The sequence below is a fragment of the Hippopotamus amphibius genome, chromosome 16 (genome assembly GCF_030028045.1).
Source record: "Hippopotamus amphibius kiboko isolate mHipAmp2 chromosome 16, mHipAmp2.hap2, whole genome shotgun sequence".
In the NCBI taxonomy this organism is placed as follows: Eukaryota; Metazoa; Chordata; class Mammalia; order Artiodactyla; family Hippopotamidae; genus Hippopotamus; species Hippopotamus amphibius.
The window spans coordinates 59,939,052-59,963,275 of NC_080201.1; the positions used below are offsets into that span (position 1 = coordinate 59,939,052).

The window sequence follows — 24,224 nt, forward strand, 5'->3', positions numbered from 1 at the left end:
ATGGGGTAGGTTTTATAGCTTAAAACTGGCTACAAATTCAACCCTCCTCCTATTAAGAAATAGGGTCTATGTCCCCTTCCCTTGGATCTGGGTAGGCTTTGTGACTGTTGGACGGAGAGAGGACAGCACAAGTGGCCCTGTGCTAGTTTCTGCATCTAGGCCTTGAGAGGCTGGCATACTCCACTTCCCTATTACAGAACACTCCCTCTTGGGACCCAGCCGCCATGCTGTAAGGAAGCTCAATCATCCCCGTGGAGAGGAATCATGGCCCCTGGCCAACAGCCAGCGCAAGTCAACAGCCCCAGCCAGCTTGCCAGGCACGTGACCAAGGATGCATCTGGGACACACCACCTGAGCCACCCAAACTGACGCTGCAAGGAGAGGCAAGTCCTGCCCAAATTTCAGCTTTACGAGCAAAGTAATTGTTGGTTTAAGCTACCAAGTTTTGGAGAGGTGTGTTATGCCGTGACAGACAACCAGAAAACGGGTATTATTACTAACGCCACCTGATTGAGGAAGAAACCCAGGCTCCGAGAACAGGAACCTGCCAAAGGGCCTCCCAGAGCCGGGGATTGGCCGGGCTGGGAGCTGAACCCAGTGCCTCGGGATCCAGACCCCAAGCCCTTAACCTCTACACCAAGCTCTTACTATTTTGATTGTCCACATGAAGAGACTGAAGATCAGAGACGGGAAGGAACTCACTGAAGATCTCACAGCTGGTAAGTGTGAGCGTGAGGGTCTAAAATGACTATGTTTGACTCCAGGCCCCAGCTTTTCTTCATCCCCACGCTAGGTTTTGATTGTCTGCTGCTTGTTTGTCTCCCGAACCAAGACCAGAACTTCCAGCCTCATTCCCTCTTGTGTCCCAAGTCTCAGCAAAGGGCCTGGCATCCATGTCTGTCCCCCCTTCACCATGGGAGCTCCTCACAGGCAGGGACCGTATGTGACTCAGCTGGGTCCCCAGCATCACCCAGCAAAGGGCCAGGCACACAGGAGACTTAAGTAAATGTTTGTTCAATGAATCAAAGAATGGGTTTCCAGGGAATGAGTTAACAGAAGCCGACGTCGTAAGAGTCACGGTTTTATTGCTGGGTTTCAGGGAAGGGGCTCAAATATGCCCCGTCTCCTTCAGCTTGGCCACCAGGTCCTCTGTGGTCTCCACCTTGACACCGGCCGTGCGCTGGGGTGGGTCTTCCACACTAATCACGGAGAGCTTGGAGGTCAGGTCCACGCCCAGGTCCCCGGCCTTGATCACCTCGATCTTCTTCTTCTTGGCTTTCTGTACACGGGAGGCCATGGTTCACAGGGCTGCCCAAGCCCCTGCCCACCCTCCTGCAGCCCCCTTCCGTGGGTGCCACATCTGCAGAACCACTCCCATTGGCTGAACCCTTTTGGATCTGCCCACTGGCCAGGGCACACGTGATCTCTTACAGGGCTACCCCTGATGTGGACAATTCCTGCTGGCTGGGATGCCCTGGGCAGCCCTCCTATTGCAGGAGCCCCGCTTTAGTCAACTGCCGTGGGACGTTCTTCACTGGCTGGAACAGACTGGCAAAGTCATCCTCCTGGCAATAATACCTCAGTGGACTTTGGCCAAGATGACCAATTGTGTTCTCCCTGTCGGCTGAGATGATGACTCATTGAATCCTCCGTATTAGGTGAGATGACCTACTGAACCCTTCCTATGGGCTGAGAGGACTCACTGAACTCACCTATTGGCTGAGATGACCCAATAAACCCTCCTGGTTGGATGAAATGACATACTGAACACTCCGTATTAGTTGAGATGACACACTGAGCTCTCCTTTTTGGCTGAGATGACCCACTGAACTCTCCCTGTTGGCTGAAAAGATTCATTGAACTCACCCTATTGGCTGAGATGACACATTAAACCCTATTGGCTGAAATGATTCGTTGAACTCGCCCTATTAGCTGAGATGACCCAATGAATCCATTCTAGAGCCATGATGAACACTGAACTCTTCCTATTAGCCTATTGAACTCTTCCTATTTAGTCACGATGGCCTCAACGATTCCTTCCTGTTGGTAATGATTACCAGGGGAACCCTCCCTGAGGAACCAAGATGACCTAATGAATCCTCCTTATTTGGCTAAGATGACACAATGAACTTTTCCCATTGGTTGGAATGACAGGGGAACCCTTCCTACTGTTCAGTGAAGCCTTTCTATTGGCTGAGGTAACTAGCAAACCCTCCCTGTTCGTGGAGACAGCCCCACCCCCAAACTTTCACTGTTGGCAGAAACGATATTAGCCAAACTGACTGGGTGACACCTTCCTTTGGAGGCGACGTCCCTTGGGTCCCCTCTCCTCCCACTTGACCACCAGCGCGGCACTAGGCCTGCAGCACTCACCCGTCCCCCGGCCGCTAGCGGCCTGCGTGCCAAGCACTTACCATGATGTTGGGCAGCGTGGCGTAGCGGGGCTCGTTGAGCCTCAGGTCAGCGGTCACCACGGCAGGCAGCTTCAAGCGCAGGGTCTCCAGGCCCCCGTCGATCTCCCGCTCCACTTTCACCTTGTCCCCTTCCAGCGTCACCTGGGAGGCGAATGTGCCCTGGGGAGGGACAGCGTGGGGGGAGCACAGGCGAGGTTAACCCCGGGCAGGCGCAGAGCTGGCCACTGCTGAATGCGCTGCACGGACGAGCCAATGAATGAGAACAGCAGTGGGAGAGTCCTGCAAGGTGACCTACAGACATCAAGTTCAGAAACAGGCGGAAGCCACAGAAAGGGATCTCAAAACTCCAGGGGATGGTGTCTTTCCTGAGACCCGGGGTACAGGTCCTAACATCCCGAACCTGACCATTGGATCTCTTTTCCTTAATAATAACGAACGTGTATTGAGTTTTGGGCACTGTTCCAAGCGACTGAGATGTATTAAGTCATCAGATCCTCCTCCTAGGAACTCTATGAGGTAAGAGCTATTATCCCCACTTTACAGATGAGGAAAACTGTGGCAGAGAGAGGCTCAAAAACGTGTCCAAAAAAAAAAAAAAAACCACATCCAGCCTGGTTCAAGGCTCCGTGTCATGGTCTCATTAACCCATCCTTCTGTCCCCAAGAGCTCTCTTTAAGGCCCCTCTGCTGGGCCAACAACAGAGCCTCATGTGTACCTTGATCCTCGAAACATCCTTTGGGGCCCCATCTTCTTCATTCAGCGCCTACCTTCCGGCCCAAGGCTCCTGTGCCCTTTGGTCCTGAATCACCATTTCCTGACGTGACCTACACCCTCTTTGTCTAACCAATCTGTTCTCTCTGTTCACTTATTCACCGGACAGATCTTTCGGGTCTTAGTTGGAACGTCTCCATGAGCCTGGCTCAGGGGAGGCACCGTGAACACAACAGATAAGGCCCCAGCTTTTGGGGGTGTTTATCTTGCAGTGAAGACCACAGGTAACCAAGTAAATGCACAGTGGCCACTGGCCACGTGTGGCTTCTGAGGATGTGACATATAGTTAGTTCCATCGAGGGAGGGATGGAATTTTTCATTTTATTTCATCAATTTCAATTTTAAAGTCCATAAGCAAGATCCATTATCACAATTGTGGTGATGGTTTCATGGGTCTGTAACACGTGTCCAAGTTTACCTAACTGTACACTTTACATATGTGCAGTTTATTGTATAGGTCAGTTTTATCTCGACAAAGCTGTTTAAAAAAAAGAAAGAAAGGATACTTGATGCAGTTATTGGAAAACATTTAAGTCTGTTTGGAACAACTTGGGTGTGACTGCTTCTTCCACGAGTTTTAGGAATCTAAGTATTTCTGATGGAAATTGAGCATCTGAATTGAGATGTACTGTAAATATAAAACAGGCAGCGGAGCTCGAAGACCTCGTACTAAAAGCCAAAAGGATGTAAAATAGCTCCATATTTTTTTCTGTTTTTTTTCTTTTTTGGCCACAACGTGCAGCTTGTAGGATCTTAGTTCCCTGACCAGGGATGGAACCCGAGCCCCCGGTAGTGAAAGCACAGAGTCTTAACCACTGGACGGCCAGGGAAGGCCCAGCTCAATATTTTTTCTATTTATGACATGTTGAAATATTATCGATATATTGTGTGACATAAAATAAGATTCAAATGAATTTGGCCCTTTTTACTTTTTTCATGTAGCTGTGAACAATTTTAAAGGACCCATGTCACTTGCATTTCTATTGGACTGGAATGGAGGACGTGGGGTTGGGGAGGGGGTGTGAGTATTTCACAGGTGGTGGGCAAGGCAGACCTCTCCGAAGAGGTGATATCTGGGGAGAGAGCTGGAGGGGAGTGAAAAGCCCTGAGCTGATCTGAGAGAACCCTGTTCCAGGCCGAGTGTTTGGTGTGGCTGAGGAGCAGCAGGGTGAGGAAGGGGCATGTGAAGGCCCAGATGTGGTCGGGTGTCCTGGCTGTGTGTCCCCGATGCCTGCCCACGGGAGCCGCCATCTTGCTTTACACCTGCCTCCCTCGAGGAGGGCGGGGACAGGGTGGCTGTGTTCTGAGCTCCCAGGCCTGGCGCTCAGCAGATTCTCCCCACTCCGGCCTCACCTGCGGCCAGTCCAGAAATCCAGCTGTCATCTGCCCTGTCTGGTTACAGTCATCATCTATGGCCTGGGTGGGGAAAGAGAGAAGATTATACAATGATGGGGCTTCCCACATACCATTCGGGGCTTTGTCTAGAATGCAGGTTGGCCAGCATTTTCTGTAAAGGGCCAGGTTGTCAATATCATAAGGTCTCTGTCACAGGCACTCAGCTCTGCTGCTATAGTGCACGAGCAGACATAGACGATACGTACCTACGTAAACAAACGTGGTAGCATTTCAATAAAACTTTATGTATAAAATCATCAGTGGCCGTGGACTGCAGTTGCAGACTGCTGGTCTAGAATGATCCCATCCCTTCACGTGGGCCCCAAGATAGGCAGTCATTCATCCAGGGGCACAGAAGGGCACCTGGCATCGCAGATGCCAAATCTTTGCCCCCTGTCTAAATATTCCAGAGGCCTCCCTCTAGCCAAGCCCTATGTTGGTCACACTGGGGAACTAGATGAATGGCATCTGGGCCTCTGAGAACGTTTTATGCCTGACCCCAGCGATTGATTCAGGGATGGGCACATGACTCCAGCTGGACCCATGAAGAGTCAGCTCTGGAAGCTTTGTGGAATCCTTGGGAAAGAGGCTCTTACCTTTCTGCTGGGATTGTTAGGCTGGTGGGATGTGAGCCTGGAGATACACAGAGTGAAGCTAAAACAGGAGAGCAGAGTGTAGAGCACATGTGTGACCTGGATCAAGCTGTGCCTGAAGCTTACTGCATGAGCTAATAAGTTTGCTTTCTGGCTTCAGCCAGTTTGAGTCATGATTCTGCCACCTACCTGTTTGCCCAGCAGCACCAGGTCTACCTTCTCCTTCTCTGCCAGCTTGGCCAGGACCCGGGCCACCTGCAGGGGACCCAGGCGATCCGCCTCTGCAGCCGGCACCTCCACGTGGATGCCCCGGTCTGCACCCATCGCCAGAGCCGTGCGGATAGTCTCCTGCCGAGCAGAGAAGGCGCTTTACTTGGATTCTGGCCCTAGGGGGACCCAGGAGACCGGTCCCTAGCCCTCCTCCCCCAGCCCCAGGACTCAGGGCCCCAGCCCCTCCTCCCTCAGACCTGGAACTTGGGGTCCCAGCCCTTCCCCAGGCCCCCAAGCACCTGGCACTGGGCAGGCCCGCAGCTGACTGCAATGACTTCCTTCACCAGCTTCTTCTCCTTGAGCCGCACGGCCTCCTCTACGGCAATCTCGCAGAAGGGGTTCATGGAGTGCTTCACGCCATCGGTGACCACACCCGTCCTGTCAGGCTTCACCCGGATCTGCTCAGCCAGGAGTGAAAGGGCAGCGTCAGGGGGGAGGCAGGCAAGAAGGCGGGGGGCCGAGACACCAAGCCTTACCCAGGCTGGATGGGGACCACGGGGACCCGGAAGGGGGCAGGGGACCACAGGCCCGTGGAGGCCACCTTCTCACTCAGACATTCGCTGAGCACCATGGCCATCTGACACGCTCACCCTACTCTGTGACTGCTCCTTGGGCCTGAAAGAGTGTTTCTCAAATTTTTCTTTTCCATAACCCACAGCGAAAGGTACATTTTACAATATCCCCAAGTGTATTATAAATGTGCAACATACATTTATATATAAACATAAATACTACTGCAATGTAAGGTTCGGGGATCGATTCTAACCCTTCCATTATACACCATACCCTGACATTTTCTATTCTTTTTTTTAAATGCCAGCCCGCCACATGGATTTCCTGACTGACACATGGTTAAGATCTAGTCTGAAAAACACGAGCATCAAAAGCCTCTCTCTGCCAAACAGACTAAGGTCAAGGGCACGCAAACCTCACCTATTCGTTTCCTTACATGGTGAGTCTTCACTGAACCCTGGCCCTGAGCCGGATTCCCAGGCATCACCGAGTGCGAGGGAGACAGGTCCGCTGCCCGGGAGCTCCCGGCCTGGCGCAGGGGGGCATGGCAGGAACAACTAACTACACTTCTGTTAGTTTCCCGCGGCTGCTGTAACAAATGATCACATGCTCAGTGGCTGACCGTCTCACAGCTCTGGAGGCCAGAAGGCCAAAATCAGTTTCACTGTGAAATCAAGGTATTGGCAGGGCTGCGGTCCCTGGGGAGGCTTGAAGGGAAAATACATTCCTTGGTTCCTCCAACTTGGAGGGGCTGCCGGCATTCCCTGGCTTGGGGTGGTATCCCTTCACCCTCAACTCTCTGCTCCGTCTTCATGCGGCCTTCTGTGTGTGTGTGTGTGTCAAAACTCACCTCCCCTCTTATAAGGACTCTTGAGATGGCATTTAGGGCCCACCTGGGAAATCCAGGATAACCTCCCCATCTCAAGATCCTTAACTCAATCAGGACTTCTCTGGTGGTCCAGTGGTTAGGACTCTGCGCTTCCACTGCAGTGGGTACAGGTTTGATCCCTGATTGGGGAACTAAGATCCTGAAAGCCACGTGGTGTGGCCAAATAAAAAAAAAAAAAAAAAGGATCCTTAATCACATCTGCAAAGACCCTGTCTCCAAATAAGTAACATTCACAGGTTCCACGGATTAGGGACTTCATATCCTGGGGGGGCTTCTTCTCCGCCCACTACAATCCTCTTGGTAGCAAACAGGGACGACAGTATTGGCTACTGCAGGAGCATCTCGCAGGAGCCCTGCTGTAAGCAACCACACACATCCTAACTCATCAATCCTGGCAACAGCCCCATGAAGGAGGAGCTGTCGCTGTCCCTGTGGGGACAGGTACTTCCATTTGATGCTGCAAATGGAAGTACCTGTCCCAAAGCCACATGGCCAGTCAGTGGTGCCCTGGGCCCCAAACACTCAAGTTCCCTGCTGTACCACCTGACAATTCCTGAAGGAAGAGTCAGGGAGCTGTGAGACAGGATGACGGGGACTGACCCACTCTGATGCTGGAGGCTATCAGGGAAGGCTTCCCTGAGGCAGTGGCACTTGAGCTGAAACTGAAAGAGGAACTGGCATTGAGTAGGTGAAGTGTGAGGGAAAGTGTTGTAGTGGGGTGGGGTGGGGGGGAGCATGTGCAAAGGCCCTGAGGTTTGAGGAGTCCCAGGAGGCTGGTGCAGCCAGGGGAGATGCTAGCAGGGCCTGGAACAATAACAGATCCTCAAGATGTCCACATCCTAATCCCTGGAACCTGGGACTGTCACCTACGTGGCAAAAGAGACTTTGCAAAAGGGATTAAGTTCAGGATTTTGAGAGAGAGAGAGATTATCCTGGATTATCCAGGTGCGCCTAAAGGAATCACAAGGGTCCTTATAAGTGAAAGAAGAAGGTGAGAGAATGTCGGGGTCCATGAGAGAGACTGAAAATCCTACACTGCTGATTGAAGATGTAGGAAGGGGCCAAGGGACGCAGGTGGCCTCCAGAACCTGGAAAAGGCCAGGAAACGGATTCTCTCCTTGAGCCTCTGGAAGGCACGCAGCCCTGCTGACTCCATGATCTTAGCCCAGTAGTCTCACTTCACACATCTGACCCCCAGCACTGTAAGAGAATAAATTTGTGCTGTTGTGAGCCACTAAGTTTATCATAACTACTTACAGCAGCAACAGGAAACAAATACCACTGTGCAGGGACCAGCAGGCCACACTGGAGAGCTGGGCCTTGATCCAGAGAACAACATAAAAAGGTGAGTGTATTCAACTTAAGTTTGTACAATGTCATTCTGGAGTCTTGGTGGAGAAAACTGGAAAAATGGCAAGAGCAGAAGTGGGGAGACAGCTGGGTGGCTGTTGGTCACTGAAACAAGAGATGACAGTGGTTCCAACAGCTGTGACAGTGGTGATGGGGAAGTGGATGGATTGGAGGGGTCTTTGGAGGTGAAACTGACAGGGTGCTGGGGGAGGTGAGAGGGAAGAGTCGAGCAGGACTCTTGGGTTTCCAGTGGGTACATTAGTACAGCAGGGGAGGATGCTGAATTTGGCTCTAGCCTGAGAGAGAGATGCCCAGGGGAGCCTGGCTTGGGAGCCTGCATAATCTGGCTCTGGACCTGCCCTCTTTCTTCTCCTCAGCCAGAGCAGACCCAGGGTGACAGCATGGCCCAGCTAGGGACACTGGATCTCTCTCTCTTACTATTTCCCTGCATCTATCTCTCTGGGGCTGCGGGGTGTGGCTGTTCCTCCCATTCACAGGACAGAACTGGGGTCTCCCAGTCTGGCTGTGCCTCAGGGACCAGTAACATTAAAAGGAAAAAGAGGGGGACTTCCCTGGCGGTCCAGTGGTTAAGATTTCGCCTTCCAATGCACAGGGTGCGGGTTCGATCCCTGGTTGGGGAGCTAAGATCCACATGACTCGTGGCCAAAAAAACAAAAACATGCAAAACAGAAGAAATATTGTAACAAATTCAATAAAGACTTTAAAGTGGCCCAGGTCAAAAAAAAAAACCCTAAAAGAAGGAGGAAGAGAAAACGGACAACCCCCATTTTCTATCACTGCTACTTTATACTGAAAAAGTCATCTTGGCACCAACAATAAGGTTCAAACTCCAGAACTTAATAAATTTACTTTACAGAAAAAGCCATGGAGCAAACACTATGCACTGAGTCCATGTTTTCTTTCTTTTTTCTTTTTTTTTTTTTTCACTAGAACCTGGGCTGGACATGTCACCCAGGATTTCCCCAGAATTTCCCAGACACACCCCTGGCTCCCTCCCTCCTACTCCTTGCCTTCCGCCTTCTTCCTTCTTCGAATTGCATCCCTCCCAACTCCCGCCCTCTTCCTGCTTCTTTCCAGAGCACCCCTGCCATATGACATATGCTGGACTGACTAGCTGTCTTCTCCCCAGCAGAACTTTAGCTCCATGAGGACAGGGATTTAGAGGCATTTTGATCATGACCGTATCCCCAGGGCCTAGAACGGTGCCTGGCCCATGGTGGATGCACTGTAAACATTTGTCAGATGAATGAATGAGAATTTACTTACAAGAGTAACGCATTAAAACCTGCACCTGTCCACTCATCAAACACTTAATACACACCATGGAAACTAACACACAAAAGCCCTCTCCTTCATTAAAAAAATAAAATCCAAGATAGGAGTTTCCCCTTTATAAACAGGAAAGCAGCAACCCCCCCTTCCCCCACCTGTATAATGCCTCACTGGGGAGCCAGGGGGACTGAGAGGGCCCCAAGCCTGCTCCTGCCCTGGGAGGACCCCCGGTCCCAGAATCCTGACTCCCAAGGAGAAAGGGACGTGAGCTCTCCGGCACCAGGGACCCGTGCCAGCTCATCTTCTCTGTGGAAGATCTTTGAAGCTTGAGCTGATTTCAAGCTTCAAAAACACTGTTTATTTAAATTTCATAAGTCAGGAAACAATGGTTGGCCTGAAAAATCAGCGATGGTCCTTTTTTTCTTTTTTTTTTTTAAAATAACGACGTTTTATAAATTGAGGGAGATGATTCAGTGAAGCTTCCAGGCTTTCTCTTTAAGGTGTAACAAATTAACTCTCGACAGAAATAGCCTGGTGGTCCAGTAGTTAAGACTCTGTGCTTCTGGGCGGAGGTCAGGGACATGAGTTTGAGCCCCGGTAGAACAGTGTGGCAAAAAAAAAAAGGAAAGAGACAGAAACAGGCACACAGGCAAGCCTCTAAGGGCTTTAAAGGCGTTAACTCATTTAACCGCCCAAACAGCCCAGGAGGTTAGTTACTGCCACCGACATCCTCATTTACTAGATGGGGCAACAGAGGCACAGAGAGGCCAAGCAGGTGACCATAGAAAGCCTCATAGACAAGCTGACGTTTGAGTAAAGTCTGGAAGGGAGTGGTGAGGCGATGCTGGAAACAGAGTTGGGTCAGACCTCGCACACCGCCCCCCCACTCCTGCCAAGAGCCGCCAGTCTGGGGGCAGGGGGTGACATCTGGGCAAACAGGATCTCAATCCCGTGTGGGAAGAGAAGGGCTGAGACGCAAGCCCAGGGGGCTGCAGGAGCGCCCAAGGACACGTCAGAGTAGCCTGAGGGGATGGGATGGGGCCCGGGCAGGGCGGGGTGGTTGTTCCTGGAGGTGGTAATGCCAGAGAATCCCTAAACCCTATTACAATCAATGGGATGGAGTGAGGCAGGACAGGGAGGGATAAGAGGCAGAGATGGGAGGGTGGAGCTGGAAGAGCACCAGGCAGAAGGCACAACAGGGGCAAAGGCCCAAGGTCAGCACCAGCCGGGACTGTCCAGAAAGTATGAGCAGCTTGGAGCTGCAGAGGCACAAAGCAGTGATGGCAGCCCAGGGGGTCAGGGCTGGACCACGACGGGGCTGGAGCACCAGGCTGAGGGGCTGGGACTGTGCCCTCAGGGTGCTGGGGAGCAGTCGGATGACGATGAGGGGAGGGGCAGGGTCAGCCCTGGGGGCAGGAAGCTGCCCCCACCCCGAAGGTTGGGAGGGGATGGACTGAAGGAGAGACTAGGGAACCGGGGAGGAGATGGCCGTGAGGGTTCAGGTAGAAGAAGGTGAAGCCTGAACTGCTGGGGAAGAGGGAGCAGGGCAGAGAGATGGAGAGGGCAGGAGGGATGGGGCTGAGAAATGACAGGCTGTGGGAGCTGAGGGAAGGAGGCTGGGCTGGTGCCTGGGGTATGACCCAGTGATTAGGCAGTTGCAGGTGTTTGAATCACTGGTTTCTGAACAAGGGACAAGGGACATCAACAGACACATCCAGGGAGATGCCCTGGGGCACTCTGGGAGGGGCAGGCAGCGCCAACACTGTGGAAAAGGGACAGGGGCTCTTATAAGGAGTTCATGCTTCCTTATTTGGCACAGATGCCAGAGGCACCCATGGGCCAGGTCCTGTGCTGGGCGATGCTGGGACCCAGAGAGGAGCCAAATGTGAGCCTGTCTGATAGGGGAGACAGATATGAGCCCAGACATCTCAGGCCAGGGACCAGGGTTGGGGCGGGGGGAGGCTATGGGAGCCCAAAGGGACAGTCGGAGTGGGGAGGAAACCAGGAGAACCGGGTCCCAGGACCCCAAGACAAGCTTGTCCCCTGAAGGTTGGAGGCAGCCCCCCTGCCACGTGCTGTCATCAGGCCTAGTGGCTGTTGAGTACAGATGGGAGCAGGACCTGGCTGCGTTTGCATCCTGACTGCCACTGCCTAGCCGGGTGGTCCGGCAACTAACCGAACCTCCACGGGCCTCGGTGTCCTCATCTGTCCAACAGGATTAAGAATATCTAAACAGGGGAATTCCCTGGCGGTCCAGCGGTTAGGACTTCCGTGGCCCGCGTTCAATCCCCGGTTGGGGAAATAAGATCCCACAAGCCACGCACCACCTCAAAAAAAAAAAATAAATAAAATAAAAAATCCAGATGGTATTGAAAGGCCTGAATAGGTTCGTCTCCATCAAGGACTCAGAACACTGCCTACTGCATAGTAAGGACCCAGCAAATGTGAGTTCTTAACGATCGCTGAACTTTCCACGCCAGGGTCAGGCCTCCAAGGCCCTGTGTTGGGCAATGCTGGGGACACAGAGGGGGACTCCCAGTCTGATGGGCATTGGGGGGGGTGGGGACATATATGGATGGATAGTCACTGCCTTCAGTCTGGTTTAGGTCAAGTATTGAGACAGAGCGGCTTGAGGGACTGCGTCGGATTTACCTCCGTCTGGACCGGCTTCTGTCTAGGACAAGCCAGGCCCTCAGAGAATTTGCCCTCCACCCCTCTCATGGAGGCTGTGAACGTATTCCAGCAACTTGTCAGACTGTCTTTCATCTTTAGCAAACACACTTCCCCCTTTCTAGCTAGAGCCTCTTCGCTCGTCCTGGGGCTGTGATAGCTTCTGGGTTCCCATAGGATCACCAGACAGCAGATCTCCTGTGCCAATCAGTCAATTGAGTTTGCAAGCAGCCAAGTGGGGTGAAAATGCCTGGCTTGTGTGAGTTGGGGTGAGGCGTCAGAGGGACCTGGATAGGAATCCCGGCCCTGCCCCTTCCCAGAGGAGGGACCCCTCTGTGCCTCAGTTTCTGCGCGTGTTAAACAGACACCATGACTCCTCCAGCAGGTAAGAAACAGAGAAGGTAACTCGCCCTACACACAGTTCTCGAGAGGGTGAGTCCAGAACTGGCGGAAGGGGGATGGGGACGTGCCCCAGAAGGGCTGGGTTTGAACGTGGAGGGATCGGGCGTCCCTGCCCTCAGGCGTGACTCTGACGTTTGGGGGAAGAGCGGCAGAGATCGGAGGTACCACAAGACCCTCATACAGTGTGCGCTCGTGACTCCGGAAGTACACGGCCGCGGGGCTCAGGGAGGAGGAGGGGGGACCCGGTCACCTTCACTGCGAAGTCGATGACCCTCTTGACAGCCACAAGCGCGCGCAGCTCCGCCATCTTCCCGCCGCGGCAACCCGCCGGGTCAGTCCTCCAGCTCCGCCTGGCGGTCCGGTCGCCCCGCCCCCTGTCCTTCTCCGCGCCTGCGCCCCGGGCCGCCAGCCGGTCAGCCGCTGCGGTGCCCGCCTCCCCGCCCCAGAGGACCAATCAGGAGGCCGAAGGGGAGGGGGCGTGGCAAGAGGACGCGGGCCAATGGGAACGGATCCTGGGGAGGGAGGAGGAACCCGGAGGGGAAAGGAGAAAAGGCTTTGTGAAGGGGGCGTGGCCGGGAACTAGGGGAAAGGTCTTCCCGGGGAGGGAAGCGGTGCCAGAGAATTCCAACAAGTCGCTTTTCCCAATGCCTTGGGATTAACCCTCTCCCCTAGTTCCCCACCTTTTACTCGCCTCTCCGAGTCGCGGTGCCCGTGTGTCCGAGTCCCGCCATTCTCTCCATGCCCGTGTTCCTCATCCCCTCTATGATCTTGCCTCTACGTTCCCCCATATCCGTCCTCCTCCGTCCCCGTCTCCACTTTTCCTCCATGTCTGTGTCCCTACATCCTATCCATGAGCCCACGTCCCCTCCTGACTCCACTACCCCCGTGTCCCTGTTACCATCAAAACCCACGTGCCTTGTCCTGTCCATGTTCGAATCTCCATGCCCGTGTGCCCCATGTCTCCACGTTCCCTATAGGTTCATGTCCTTACTTCCTCCCTGAGCCTCCAGGTACCCCCGTGTCCGCGTCCTCAGGTCCCCCAGAAAGGCACGTGGAGCCGCGGCAGTGGAAGCCGTTCCTTTATTCTGCCCCAGGCAGCTGCGGTCATAAGCACACGGGGAATCCGCTGATGGCATCCGTGCTCTGCGTGATCATGTCCGCCAGCAGAAAGCAGAGGCCTGGCGGGAGGGGAGCGGAGGGCGAGGGGAGGAGGGTGGGTCCTAGGGCGGGTGACCGGGAGGGCCCCGGGGACTGGGGTTTGGGGCTCCACGGGCGTTTCTGCCGGGTCCACGGGAGCCCAGAGTAGAGTGTGTTGGGGAGTCCCTGGGAGGTCACTGTGGTGTCTCCTGGGAGGACTGCTGGGGAGTCTCTGCAGGGATGGGGGGTCCTCGGGGCAGTCTCCTCTCCACCCTCTTCCGCTGTCCAGGTTACCCGCGAGAATAGAGAAGGGTAAAGCCAGCCACCCCGAAAAATAGGACCAGGAGAAGAAGATGTCGTTTTTCCATGCAGTCTTCACTGTGTAGCCTGTCATGGCGATCAGCAGCAGCAGGCCTGGGCCCCGCCCACCCGCCAGGTGAGCTTGGCCAGGGGGCTGCACCCAGGCCCCACCTTGGCCGCGCCCACCGCCCAGGCCACGCCCTTCTTGCTAGCCCTCTTGTCCCTGCTGTACCCCATCTCCCCGGCCCCGCCTCTGGCCCCGCCTCTTTAGCTCCTCCCCCTCGAGGCCCTTCCTCCGGAGCCCAGCTTCCACACACACCCAACCCCCGCCCCAGGTCTCTGGCTCTCTTCCTGATGCTTCTAGTCGCGACCCCTGGGCCCCTACCTCCTCCAGCTACCAGGCCCACCCTCTGCCATCTCACCGCAGAGGAAGAAGATGGCACTCGTGCTCTGGCCCCGCGAGTCGCCCTCGTGGCACAGAATCCGCAGACCCATCACCAAGCCTACGATGCCGCAGCCCGCCGCCAGCACCATGCACGCCCCGGTCACCGCCTGCATGCCTGGGGAGAGCCGACCGCATCAATCCCGCTGGCGCCGCTCCTGGCCACCACCCCCACCCGCCGCTTCCGGGCCGGGAGCAGAGTCAGGGTTTTGGATGGGGCTTGGAAGTTACATCACGAGAGGCAGTTAATGTTGCAACAGGGAAGCAGGTCCCAGAGTGGGGGTTCGTGGTGGCCTCGGTCACGGAGGGCAGCCGGATCTTAGGTTGAAGTGGAAGGCGTGGGGGTAGGGGCGCCGCAGGATGTGCCGGGCTGTGGTGTCAGGTGAGGGGGCCAGCTGTGGTCAGTGCTGGGGACTGTCTGTCGAGTGGAGGGGGGGCGGGTCTGACAGCTGGGCGGCCGGGCCTTACTCTGGCAGGGGATGTTGGAGCAGATGCCTCCCTTACACTCCTGCCACAGGCCACTGTGGCCCCCAGAGAAGCGGATCCAGTAGTTGGTGGTGGTGGACAGGATGGTGAGGACGTTGGCCAAGAAGCCCAGCAAGGTGCCTCCGCTCTGAAGGCTCCGCTTCACCCCCATGCCAGGGAGGCTGCTGCAAGGACCACACATGCAGGACTGGCCAACCCTGCTCCCACCCCCAGGTCCCTGAGACCCTCTCCTGCATGTCTCTCCATATCCCAGATAGCTACCCCTGCACCCTTGCCTGCGGCCCCTACTTCTGAGACCGCTCGCCTCAGGCCCCTCCCGGACCCAAGACCACCTTCCCCCTCAGGCATCACTGCTTAGGAAACTCCCTGTCTTCCAGAGACCTCCATCCGCCGGGAGGTGACTTTGGCCTGTCCCGTGCCTTCCCCACCCCCCACTTCCACACACACCCACCTAAATGACTCACCCCAGCTTCCAGGGCTTCTCAGACAGAGCCCAGAGGGGTGGGGGAAGGGAGACTGGGTCACTATGAGGCAGCAGGAGTTCCAGAACCCCCTCTCCTAGTGGCCATTTAAAGAGATAACCACCCACCCACCCATACACACACACACACACACACACACACACACACACACACAGGGGCAGCTCTTCTGACAAAGTGACAGCTCAGAGTCAGATGGGAAGTCTGGGGGATCCTAAGGGCCATGACATGGTAGCCCATATCCTTCTAGAAACTGCTCTTCCCTTGACCCCATAAGCTCTCCTGGTCCCCAGCTCTTTGTGCCCTCCCGGGGCCCCATGCAGCCTCCTGCCCCTCCTCCTCCCTCCACTTCTCTAGGCCACTTCTCCAGGCCACTTCTCCTGGAGAACTCCATTCTGCATCTTCTTACCAGGTGAGCTCGTGACCACTGATGCTCTGCGAGCATCCCAAACTCCATCTCCAGCCCAGGTCTCTCTCCTGAGCCTCAAGTCCTCACCTGCTTATGACCCTCTCCCAGACCCAGACACTCAACCACATCCCCATTGAGCTCAGCATCTTCCATCAAACGAGGGAGGACCCCATCATCCTACCTAGTTAGTTGGACTGTTGCAAGAAGGGCACACTCCTGGGCACTATCCTTTCCCTCTTCCTGCCCCTAACCCCACAAAGCCCTTGGATCCCTGAGTCCAGTTCCTCCCACCCCCGGAATCTTTCTGGCTCCTTCCTTCCTTTACTCTCATGCCCTGGCCCCAGTGCAGCCTTGTCCTGTCTCACGTCCCACCTGTTGGATTGCCAAGCTCTTCTCTCCCCTTCCAGCCTCTCCCACAGGCCCCAGAGGGGGCTTTCTGGCACCCAGACCAGATTGCTGTCCCTCCCCTGCTTACACCCTTAGCTCCCCATCACCCTCAAGAGAGAGTCAACTGTTGGGTTAGAGGGGCTGCCTCCCACCCGCCTCTCCATCCTCATTTCCTGCCACGCCCACGTTCTACAGTGGACCACAAAGCGCTATTCTCCATCCTCCGAGAACTTGCAGCCTCTCCACGCCTCCACCTTGTAGTCCCTCTGCCTGCATTAGCTTCCCTTGGCCCTGGAGAAGTTCCTAAACACCGTCTCCCCAGAAAGCTCCCCTCCATACTGCACCCCACCCCCAGACACAGCCAGTCCTCCTGCCGTACCTGCCCTGGACTCTGCCTGCCCCCACCGGACCTGGATCCCCAGTGGGAGTCCCAGCAGAAAGGATGCACTCAGGAAAAGCCAGCTGAAAGAGTGAATTTATTCTTTTTTTTTTTTTTTGGCTGCACCCTGTGGCATACAGATCTTAATTCCCCGATCAGGGATGGAACCTGTGCCCCCTGCAGTGAAAGCACAGATTCTTAAGCCCTGGGCCACCAGGGAAGTCCCAAGAGTGAATTTATTAACGAAATAAGCAAGACGGACTAAGGGTGAAGGTGAGGGTGACAAAATCAGAGAGGGAGCGAGAAGAAAAGAGCTAAAGGGAGAAAGAAAAAGGGAAGAAAAGAGATAAAGGATGAAGAAGGGAGACAAGAGCCCGGGGGCCGTGCCTGAGCCACAGGAGTCCCCACTCTGGTGGGAGCACCCTGAGGGCAGGGCAGGTGGCAGGACTGACTCCTCTCTGGGTGCCCAGTGTCATCCACCATGGACCAGGTGTGCTGTTGGCTTATGTCGTAGCTGCATTAACCTCAGAATAACCAGATCCCAGCAAATTTTTGTTGAATGAGTGAAGACACAAAGGAAGGAGACTGCGGAGGCTGGGAGTCAGGGCTGGAAGGAGAGCCAGCTATCCTCACGGTCCCTGATGAAGCCTTCAGAGAATGGAGCGCCAAAGCCATCCCGCGGTTCACATGGCCTCATAGCCCTGCCGCGGGGCTCTGCAATGAGCTCCCAGACTCAGGCCACCTGGAGTAGCAGAGAGAAATTAGACACTTGCTCCTGCCCTGCTCCCTCAGAGCCCACAGCTGGGCCCCCATCCACCCCCCGAAGTCCCCGGGGCAGCAGTCACCTGCAGAGAGAAAGAGGACTGTTGAAACCCAGCCCATGTAGAAGGACCAGGAGAAGAAGGACTGGATCTGGGAGTGTCCAGGCTGGTTCCACCGCTCGATGGTGTAGACCACCATGGCCACTATCAGGGAGAGGGCTGGGGATGGAGACAAGAGAGACCGCTCAGCCCCTCCGCAGAAACTCGTCAGGTCCCAGCGCCCCAAGCGCAGCCCGGAGTCCTTACCTGCAGCAAAGGCCATGAAGGTCGAGACAATGGGGCCACGTCCAGGGGCAGACAGCGAAGGGATGCAAGACATGACCAGAAAGCTCACAGAGATCAGACCCCACAGGACGGCCAGAATGCAGAAGCTCTGTGTCACGCGGATGTAGCCTGCTCAGAAACGGGACTTCTGAGTGCCTGTCCCCTCAGGCCCTTCCCTACCCCGAGAGAGACCGCTCCCCCTTACCTTCTACTGAGCCCTGATTCCGCGACCAGAGGCCCGAGTGAGATGAATAATTGGGCCCCTCAGCCACGAACCAGAAATCTGTGCTCAGGGCCAGCAAGAGAGATGCCAGGCCCAGGGAGCTAGTGAGCAGGGCCAGGGACCGGCAGGGCTCCATTGGGGTGAAGGCTGGGTTTCTGGGTCCTGGGTGATGAAGAGACTGATGATCCAGATTCCTGGGTCTCTGAGAGAGGAGGAAGCTATGCCCCCCGGACTCCTGGGGGAGTCAAGCAGTCGGGGTGGCTGGGGGGCCTGTGCTCCTTCAGATGAGACTAGTTTGGTCTCACCCAGTTCCCGGCAGCTGACTCTCAGTCACACATCCTCCCTTCCTGGCTTCCTGGCTCGCATCGCACTCGCACCCGCCTGCCTTTGAGGTTCCCCTCAGAGTGTATGGTGGGGAGGGGAGGGCCCTGAAGATGTCACATTCAGTGGTTTGGGTGGTTGGAACTTGCCTGTCTCTACAGAAGGTCCTATACCTCCTGCCCTTGGAGCCCTCCGCACCAGAGGGGGCTTCCTGGAAGAAGTGAGAGAGGCTTGGGGGGCCCAAAGGTGGGGAGTGGTGAGTGAAGCCAGGGTGTGAATTACATGGGAGGGGGAGGTGTGGCTACAGGGGACAGCTGGGGGATGCATCATTCTTTCCTGTGGGTTCTGCAACCTTCCGTTCTGGGAGAGGGGGGCCCCAAGTCTAGGGTCTCCACAGCAGGAGGGGGCAGGAGGCTAGGCTACTTGGGGCTGAAGGAGGAAGATTCTGGGAGACCCAGACTCCAGGTCCTGAGCGTGGAGGCACTCAGACCCCAGGCTCCTTGCTTGGAGCTTATGCCCAGGGCAGGTCAACCGATCACAATTCTGAAAGCTGGTGGAAGGAAGACATGCACACATCCTTATCTGATGTGCGAGTTCACAGCTAGCGCTGCTGGGGGTGGGGCCTTCAGCCTGGTGGGCTTCATCACCAGGATCAGGGTTTCTGTGGTCGGGGAGTGGGGGTGAGGGGTAAAGAATGTGGGTGCAGGACTTTCCGGCCCTCCCCCCACAACAGCATCAGGTCCTGGGCCCCACCTCAGATATGAAGTGAAGGTAAGGACCTCTGTTCAGTCCTGAACAGCTGGTTTTTCCTCCAGTTCCAGGGCTTGGCCCTACAGCTGTGCTCCTAAGGGTGTATTTAGACACTGGATTATCTAATTGTGGGATACACTGTGCAGTGTATATATATTGCACCCTTAAAGCTGTTTGCCCATTTCAAAAATCTGAACATATGGCTGGCATATACTTGAACTCTTGGTGAAATTTAAATGTTAATAAAATAGTATACCCATAAAAAAATAAATAAATAAATAAAGTGAAGGTGCCAGAGCCCGGGTAGAAGGCCCAGATACAGCTGGCCTCTATGAAGCAGGAGTGACCTGGAAGGGGACGTCTGTCCTGAAGATGAGCTGAGCTAACAGTCCCAGGACAGCTGGCAAAGGGCGGAACCAGAGTGGCCCAGGAGGCCGGGTCCTCTTCCTCAGTTGGAGACTCCAGTTTGCAGGACCCCCTCCCTTACCCAGATCCTCACCAGTGGGGTAACTGGCCACTCCTGAGAACAAGATCTTGAGGACAGGCTTGCAGAAGGGGGTCCGGTGATGAGTGGCTGGGGCACCACTGCAAGAATGGCAGTGGACGTGGCTTCTGTGAGGAGAAGTCATGCAGGCTTCAGGAAGTTGGGGCCGAGTGCATGGAGTGATCACATGCACAAACCTCATCTGCGATCTTTTTTTTCCTTCTCTCTCACTCTCTTTTTTTCTTCCTCTTTTTTTCTCTTCTCTCTCTCTCTCTCTCTCTCTTGCACTCTCTCGCGCTCTCTCTCTCTTTTTTTTTTCTTTTTTGGCCTCACTGCACGGCTTGTTGGGATCTTAGTTCCCCAACCAGAGATTGAACCTGGGCCCTCGTCAGTGAGAGCACAAAGCCATAACCACTGGACCGCCAGGGAATTCCCCCCACCTGTGATCTTGACCCCATCCCAAACCCAACCCCATCCTGACTGCAGCTCCAATCCCATCCTTAGCCCCATCCCTATCCTCCAACCCAACCCCATTCTCATTCCCAAACCCAACCCCAAACTCAATCCCCCCCCCTTTTTTTTGCCACACCACATGGCTTGGGATCTTAGTTCCCTGACCAGGGATCGAACACAGGCCCCAGCAGTAAAAGTGTTGAGTCCTAACCACTGGACTGCCAGGGAAGTCCCTCAGTCCCATCCTTAACCCCAATTCAATCCCAAACTCCAGCTCGGATGCCAAACTCAACCCCAAATCTAACCCTATTCTCATTCCCAAACCCAACTATAAACTCAATCCCATCCCCAATCCCAAACACAACCCATTCCTTAATTCCAACTCCCCCCCCAAATTTAACCCCACCCTTATCCTCCAACCTGACCCCATTCTTATTCCCAAACCCGACTCCAAACTCAACCCCATCCCCAAACCCAAATCCATCCTCAGCTGGACACTGACCTCTCTCCTCACGTCCATCCCCACACCAGATGGCATTTCCAATCCCAGCTCCAGCCCCAGTCCCACCCCCACTTCCTTCTTCATTCCTCTCCCCAACCCTGTAATTCCTGCCTCAATCCTCAGCCCCCCCACCTCCATTTTTTATCTTCATTCTACCTCCAGGTCCAAACCACTGCAGGACTTAGAGCGGAGTGGGCAGGTGGGGCATGCGGGACATGGTTTGAATCATGTTTTAATAAAAATTCCTTTAAAAGTCCAAAAACAATAAATGCTGGAGAGGGTGTGGGGGAAAAGGAACCCTCCTACGCTGTTAGTGGGAATGTAAATTGGTGCAGCCACTCTGGAGAACAGTATGGAGTTTCCTTAAGAAACTAAAAATAGAGTTACCATATGATCCAGCAATCCCACTCCTGGGTATATACCTGGAGAAAACCAAAATTTGAAAAGATACATGCCCTCCAATGTTCATTGCAGCACTATTTACAATAGCCAAGACATGGAAGCAACCTAAATATCCATCAGTGGAAGGAGGAATGGATAAAGAAGATGTGGTACAGATATACAGTGGAATATTACCCAGACATAAAAAGAATGGAATAATGCCATTTGCAGCAACATGGATGGACCTAGAGATTATCCTACTAAGTGAAGTCAGACAGAGAAAGACAAATATCATGTGATATCATGTATATGTGGAATCTAAAAAAGATACAAATGAACTTATTTATAAAACAGAAACAGACCCACAGACTTTGAAAACAAATTTATGGTTACCAAAGGGGAAATGGGGGGGGAGGGGATAAATTAGGAGTTTGGGGTTAACATATACACACTACTATATATAAAATAGATCATCAAAAAGGACCTACTGCATAGCACAGAGAACTCTACTCAACATTCTGTAATAACCTATATGGGAAAAGAATCTGAAAAAGAATGGATATATGTATATGTATAACTGAATCACTTAGCTGTACGCCTGAAACTAATACAACGTTGTAAATCAACTATACTCCAATATAAAATAAAAATTAAATTTATTAAAAAAAATGAAAAAAAATCCTTTAGATACTGTGTAGAGAGTGGACTGCAGGGGCGGGGTTTGAGTGGGGGGTGAGTAAGGGCAGAGGCTGAGCTGGTTAGGAGGCTGTGGCACTAAGCCAGGTGAGACACGATGGCGGCTTGGATCAGGTGGTAACCAAGCTTGAGCAAGACGGGGTCAAATTCCGAATACATTTTTAAGGTAGAGCAAACATGATTTGCTGATGAATCAGATGTGAGATGTAATGGAACAAAAGCTATGGAGGGTGAGTCCAATGTTTTTGGCTTGAGCAGCTGGATAAAAATGGAGTTGTCATTTACTAAGGTGGGGGAGACCATGGGAGGAGCAGATGTAAGGTGTGAGATCAGGAGCTCCACTTTATAGATGTGAAAACTGAGGTGCTTCTTCTTTTCAAGTGGAAATGTTGAGGAAGTAGTTGGAGATGTGAGTCTCAAGTTATATGTATAACATCATTATTTTTGCTAGTCAGCCCCTATAAATATGATTACTGAAATGTCTCAGTAAATATTTCTATTTAAATAGGCCTCAATAAATGATAATTAGAGAAGAAGGCTTCAATTGCTATTATTACTGGAGGAAGCCTCTATAAATATCGTATTATTGTTATTTCAGGAGGCCCCAATAAATATTTCCAGGGGGTAAGCCTCTATTAATATAACAGTTCCTAGCATAGGCTGTAATAAATATTCTTATGATTGGAATTAGCCTCCCTAAATAGTTTTATTATTTTATGACAAGCTTTAGTACATCTCATGGCAGCTGGCATCAGTTTGTTGAATGAACTAATGAATGAGTGAATGAAGAGAAGGTCAAGGTCATGAATGATAAATGAAGAGGCAAGTGCAGGTCAGAGTTCTGGTGTTTCTATTCAGAGGGGCGCATCCAGGGAGGAGATAGGAGGTTGGGAGAGCCAACTGGAAATGGTGAGAGTGGGCAAGGATGTTGTTTTTTCACAGTTTTGGGGTTTGTGTGTGTGTGTGTGTGTGTGTGTGTGTGTGTGTGTGTGTGTGTGTCTTTGCCACATCAAGCAGCATGTGGGATCTTAGTTCCCCAGCTGTAACCACTCAGTGGCGTTTTGGGGGCTCTGAGGAGCTCTGGTTTTTTATGTCTCAGTGCAGAAAGAATTAAGCAAGAGGCAAAGTGATAGATAAAAAGTGATTTATTAGAATAGGACAGCTCGTGAGGCTTACAAGCGGGTGGGTGAGAGGGTGCTGCACCCCCAAACTTAATGGGCTACAGTTTTATAATCAAAGGAAAAGTGGGAAGGGGAAAAGACCACCTTCTTCCTCATTCTTGAGTAGACATCAGGCTTCTATCATCAGCTCCTCCTCCAGGTTGGGCAGGGGAGGTTTTTTGTCCCTACGCTGTCAAGCCAGGTCTGTTGTGGCACTATGGAAAAATTATTTCAACTCTTAGTATAATGAGGGTCTTTCACTTTGAAATGTCACCTTTACATAAATTATTGTTTTTTGTGTGTGTAGAGAGCATGTCCTAGGGATCATTAACTTACTGAGCTCACTGGGCAGGATGTGGGTCTCATGCCACCACTGTTTTATTGTTTGGGGGCATGTCTTATGCTTCTGTTGCATGGTTTTGTTGCTAAGCGAGCCTGCTTGGTTTTGCGGTTAAGTGCACCTGCTTTCTTAAGTGATCAACTTACAGGGGTCTCTCATACTTTTTTTAACTGACAATCCCATAGTGGTATTAACTATTTAATTACCTGCTTTGTCCCTTTACTCTGTCCCTATCTCGACCAGGGATAGAACCTGTACCCCCAGCATTGGGAGCGTGGAGTCTTAACCACTGGACCGCCAGGGAAGTCCCATAGATGTTTTCATTTATCCTATTCTACTGTGATATTATCATTTATAATAAATATATACTGGGTCTTTGTTCCCACTTCTGGCATCAAGATCTTAAAGCTCTTGGAATTTCCTAAATTGTGAGGGGGAGGGGAACCAACCACATGATAAGAGGGTCAGAACTTGCAGTCCCACCCCTTGACCTCCTGGGAGGGGAGAGAAGTTGGGGGCGGAGTTCAACCACCAAGGGCCAATGATTTAATCAATCATAACTATGTATGAAGCCTCCAGAAAAACCCAAAAGGAGAGGGTTCAGAGAACTTCCGGGCTGGTGAACATGTGCTTTCTGGGGGAGAGTGACCTACTTGGAGAGAGCTTGGAAGCTCCACACCTCTTCCCACTTACTTTGACTTGTGCATCTCTTCCATCTGGCTGTTTTGAGTTGTATCCTTTTATTTTTATTTTTTTAATTAAAGCCTCCATTTCTTTTTAATTAATTAATTTATTTATTTATTAGCAGAGTTGGGTCTTCACTGCTGCTTGCGGGCTTTCTCTAGTTGCAGCGAGTTGGGGCTACTCTTCACTGCGGTGCATGGGCTCCTCATCGAGGTGTCTTCTCTTGTTGCAGAGCACAGGCTCTAGGCACGTGGGCTTCAGTAGTTGTGGCACACAGGCTCAATAGTTGTGGCACACAGGCTGAGTTGCTCCACGGCATGTAGGATCTTCCCGGACCAGGGATCGAACCCATGTCCCCTGCACTGGCAGGGGGATTCTTAACCACTGGGCCACCAGGGAAGTCCCTGAGTTGTAACCTTTTATTACACACTGGTGATCTAGTAAGTAAAATGTTTCTCTGAGTTCTGTGAGCCACTCTAGCAAATTAATGGAACCCAAGGAGGGGGTTGTGCGGACCTCCAACTTATTGCTGGTTGGTCAGAAGCACAGATGAAAACCTGGACTTG

General features: G+C 53.0%; 3 protein-coding genes across 4 annotated transcripts; all 3 read right to left on the reverse strand.

Moving 5' to 3' along the window:
- Window positions 1-1,069: 1,069 nt before the first annotated feature.
- On the reverse strand, window positions 1,070-12,959 carry ETFB (electron transfer flavoprotein subunit beta). The gene is made up of 6 exons (XM_057711689.1): window positions 12,811-12,959; window positions 5,683-5,841; window positions 5,363-5,521; window positions 4,539-4,601; window positions 2,415-2,573; window positions 1,070-1,279 (listed from the first exon to the last, which is right to left on the reverse strand). The coding sequence occupies exons 1-6, from the start codon at window positions 12,865-12,867 to the stop codon at window positions 1,109-1,111; spliced, it is 768 nt and encodes a 255-aa protein (XP_057567672.1). The 5' UTR covers window positions 12,868-12,959; the 3' UTR covers window positions 1,070-1,108.
- A 316-nt stretch (window positions 12,960-13,275) lies between these two features.
- CLDND2 (claudin domain containing 2) lies at window positions 13,276-15,076 on the reverse strand. Its single transcript, XM_057711690.1, has 4 exons — window positions 14,908-15,076; window positions 14,420-14,557; window positions 13,992-14,111; window positions 13,276-13,738 (listed from the first exon to the last, which is right to left on the reverse strand). The coding sequence occupies exons 1-4, from the start codon at window positions 15,074-15,076 to the stop codon at window positions 13,665-13,667; spliced, it is 501 nt and encodes a 166-aa protein (XP_057567673.1). The 3' UTR covers window positions 13,276-13,664.
- Window positions 15,077-16,663: 1,587 nt separating this feature from the next.
- Window positions 16,664-18,239, reverse strand: NKG7 (natural killer cell granule protein 7). 2 transcript variants are annotated; one of them, XM_057712811.1, is made up of 4 exons: window positions 17,870-18,239; window positions 17,647-17,793; window positions 17,425-17,559; window positions 16,664-17,321 (listed from the first exon to the last, which is right to left on the reverse strand). In XM_057712811.1, exons 1-4 carry the CDS (start codon window positions 18,021-18,023, stop codon window positions 17,263-17,265), a joined length of 495 nt encoding a protein of 164 aa, XP_057568794.1. In that variant the 5' UTR covers window positions 18,024-18,239; the 3' UTR covers window positions 16,664-17,262. The 2 variants fall into 2 exon arrangements, with proteins under 2 accessions (XP_057568794.1, XP_057568793.1); XM_057712810.1 differs by having other exon boundaries at window positions 16,664-17,793.
- Between the last annotated feature and the right edge of the window lie 5,985 nt (window positions 18,240-24,224).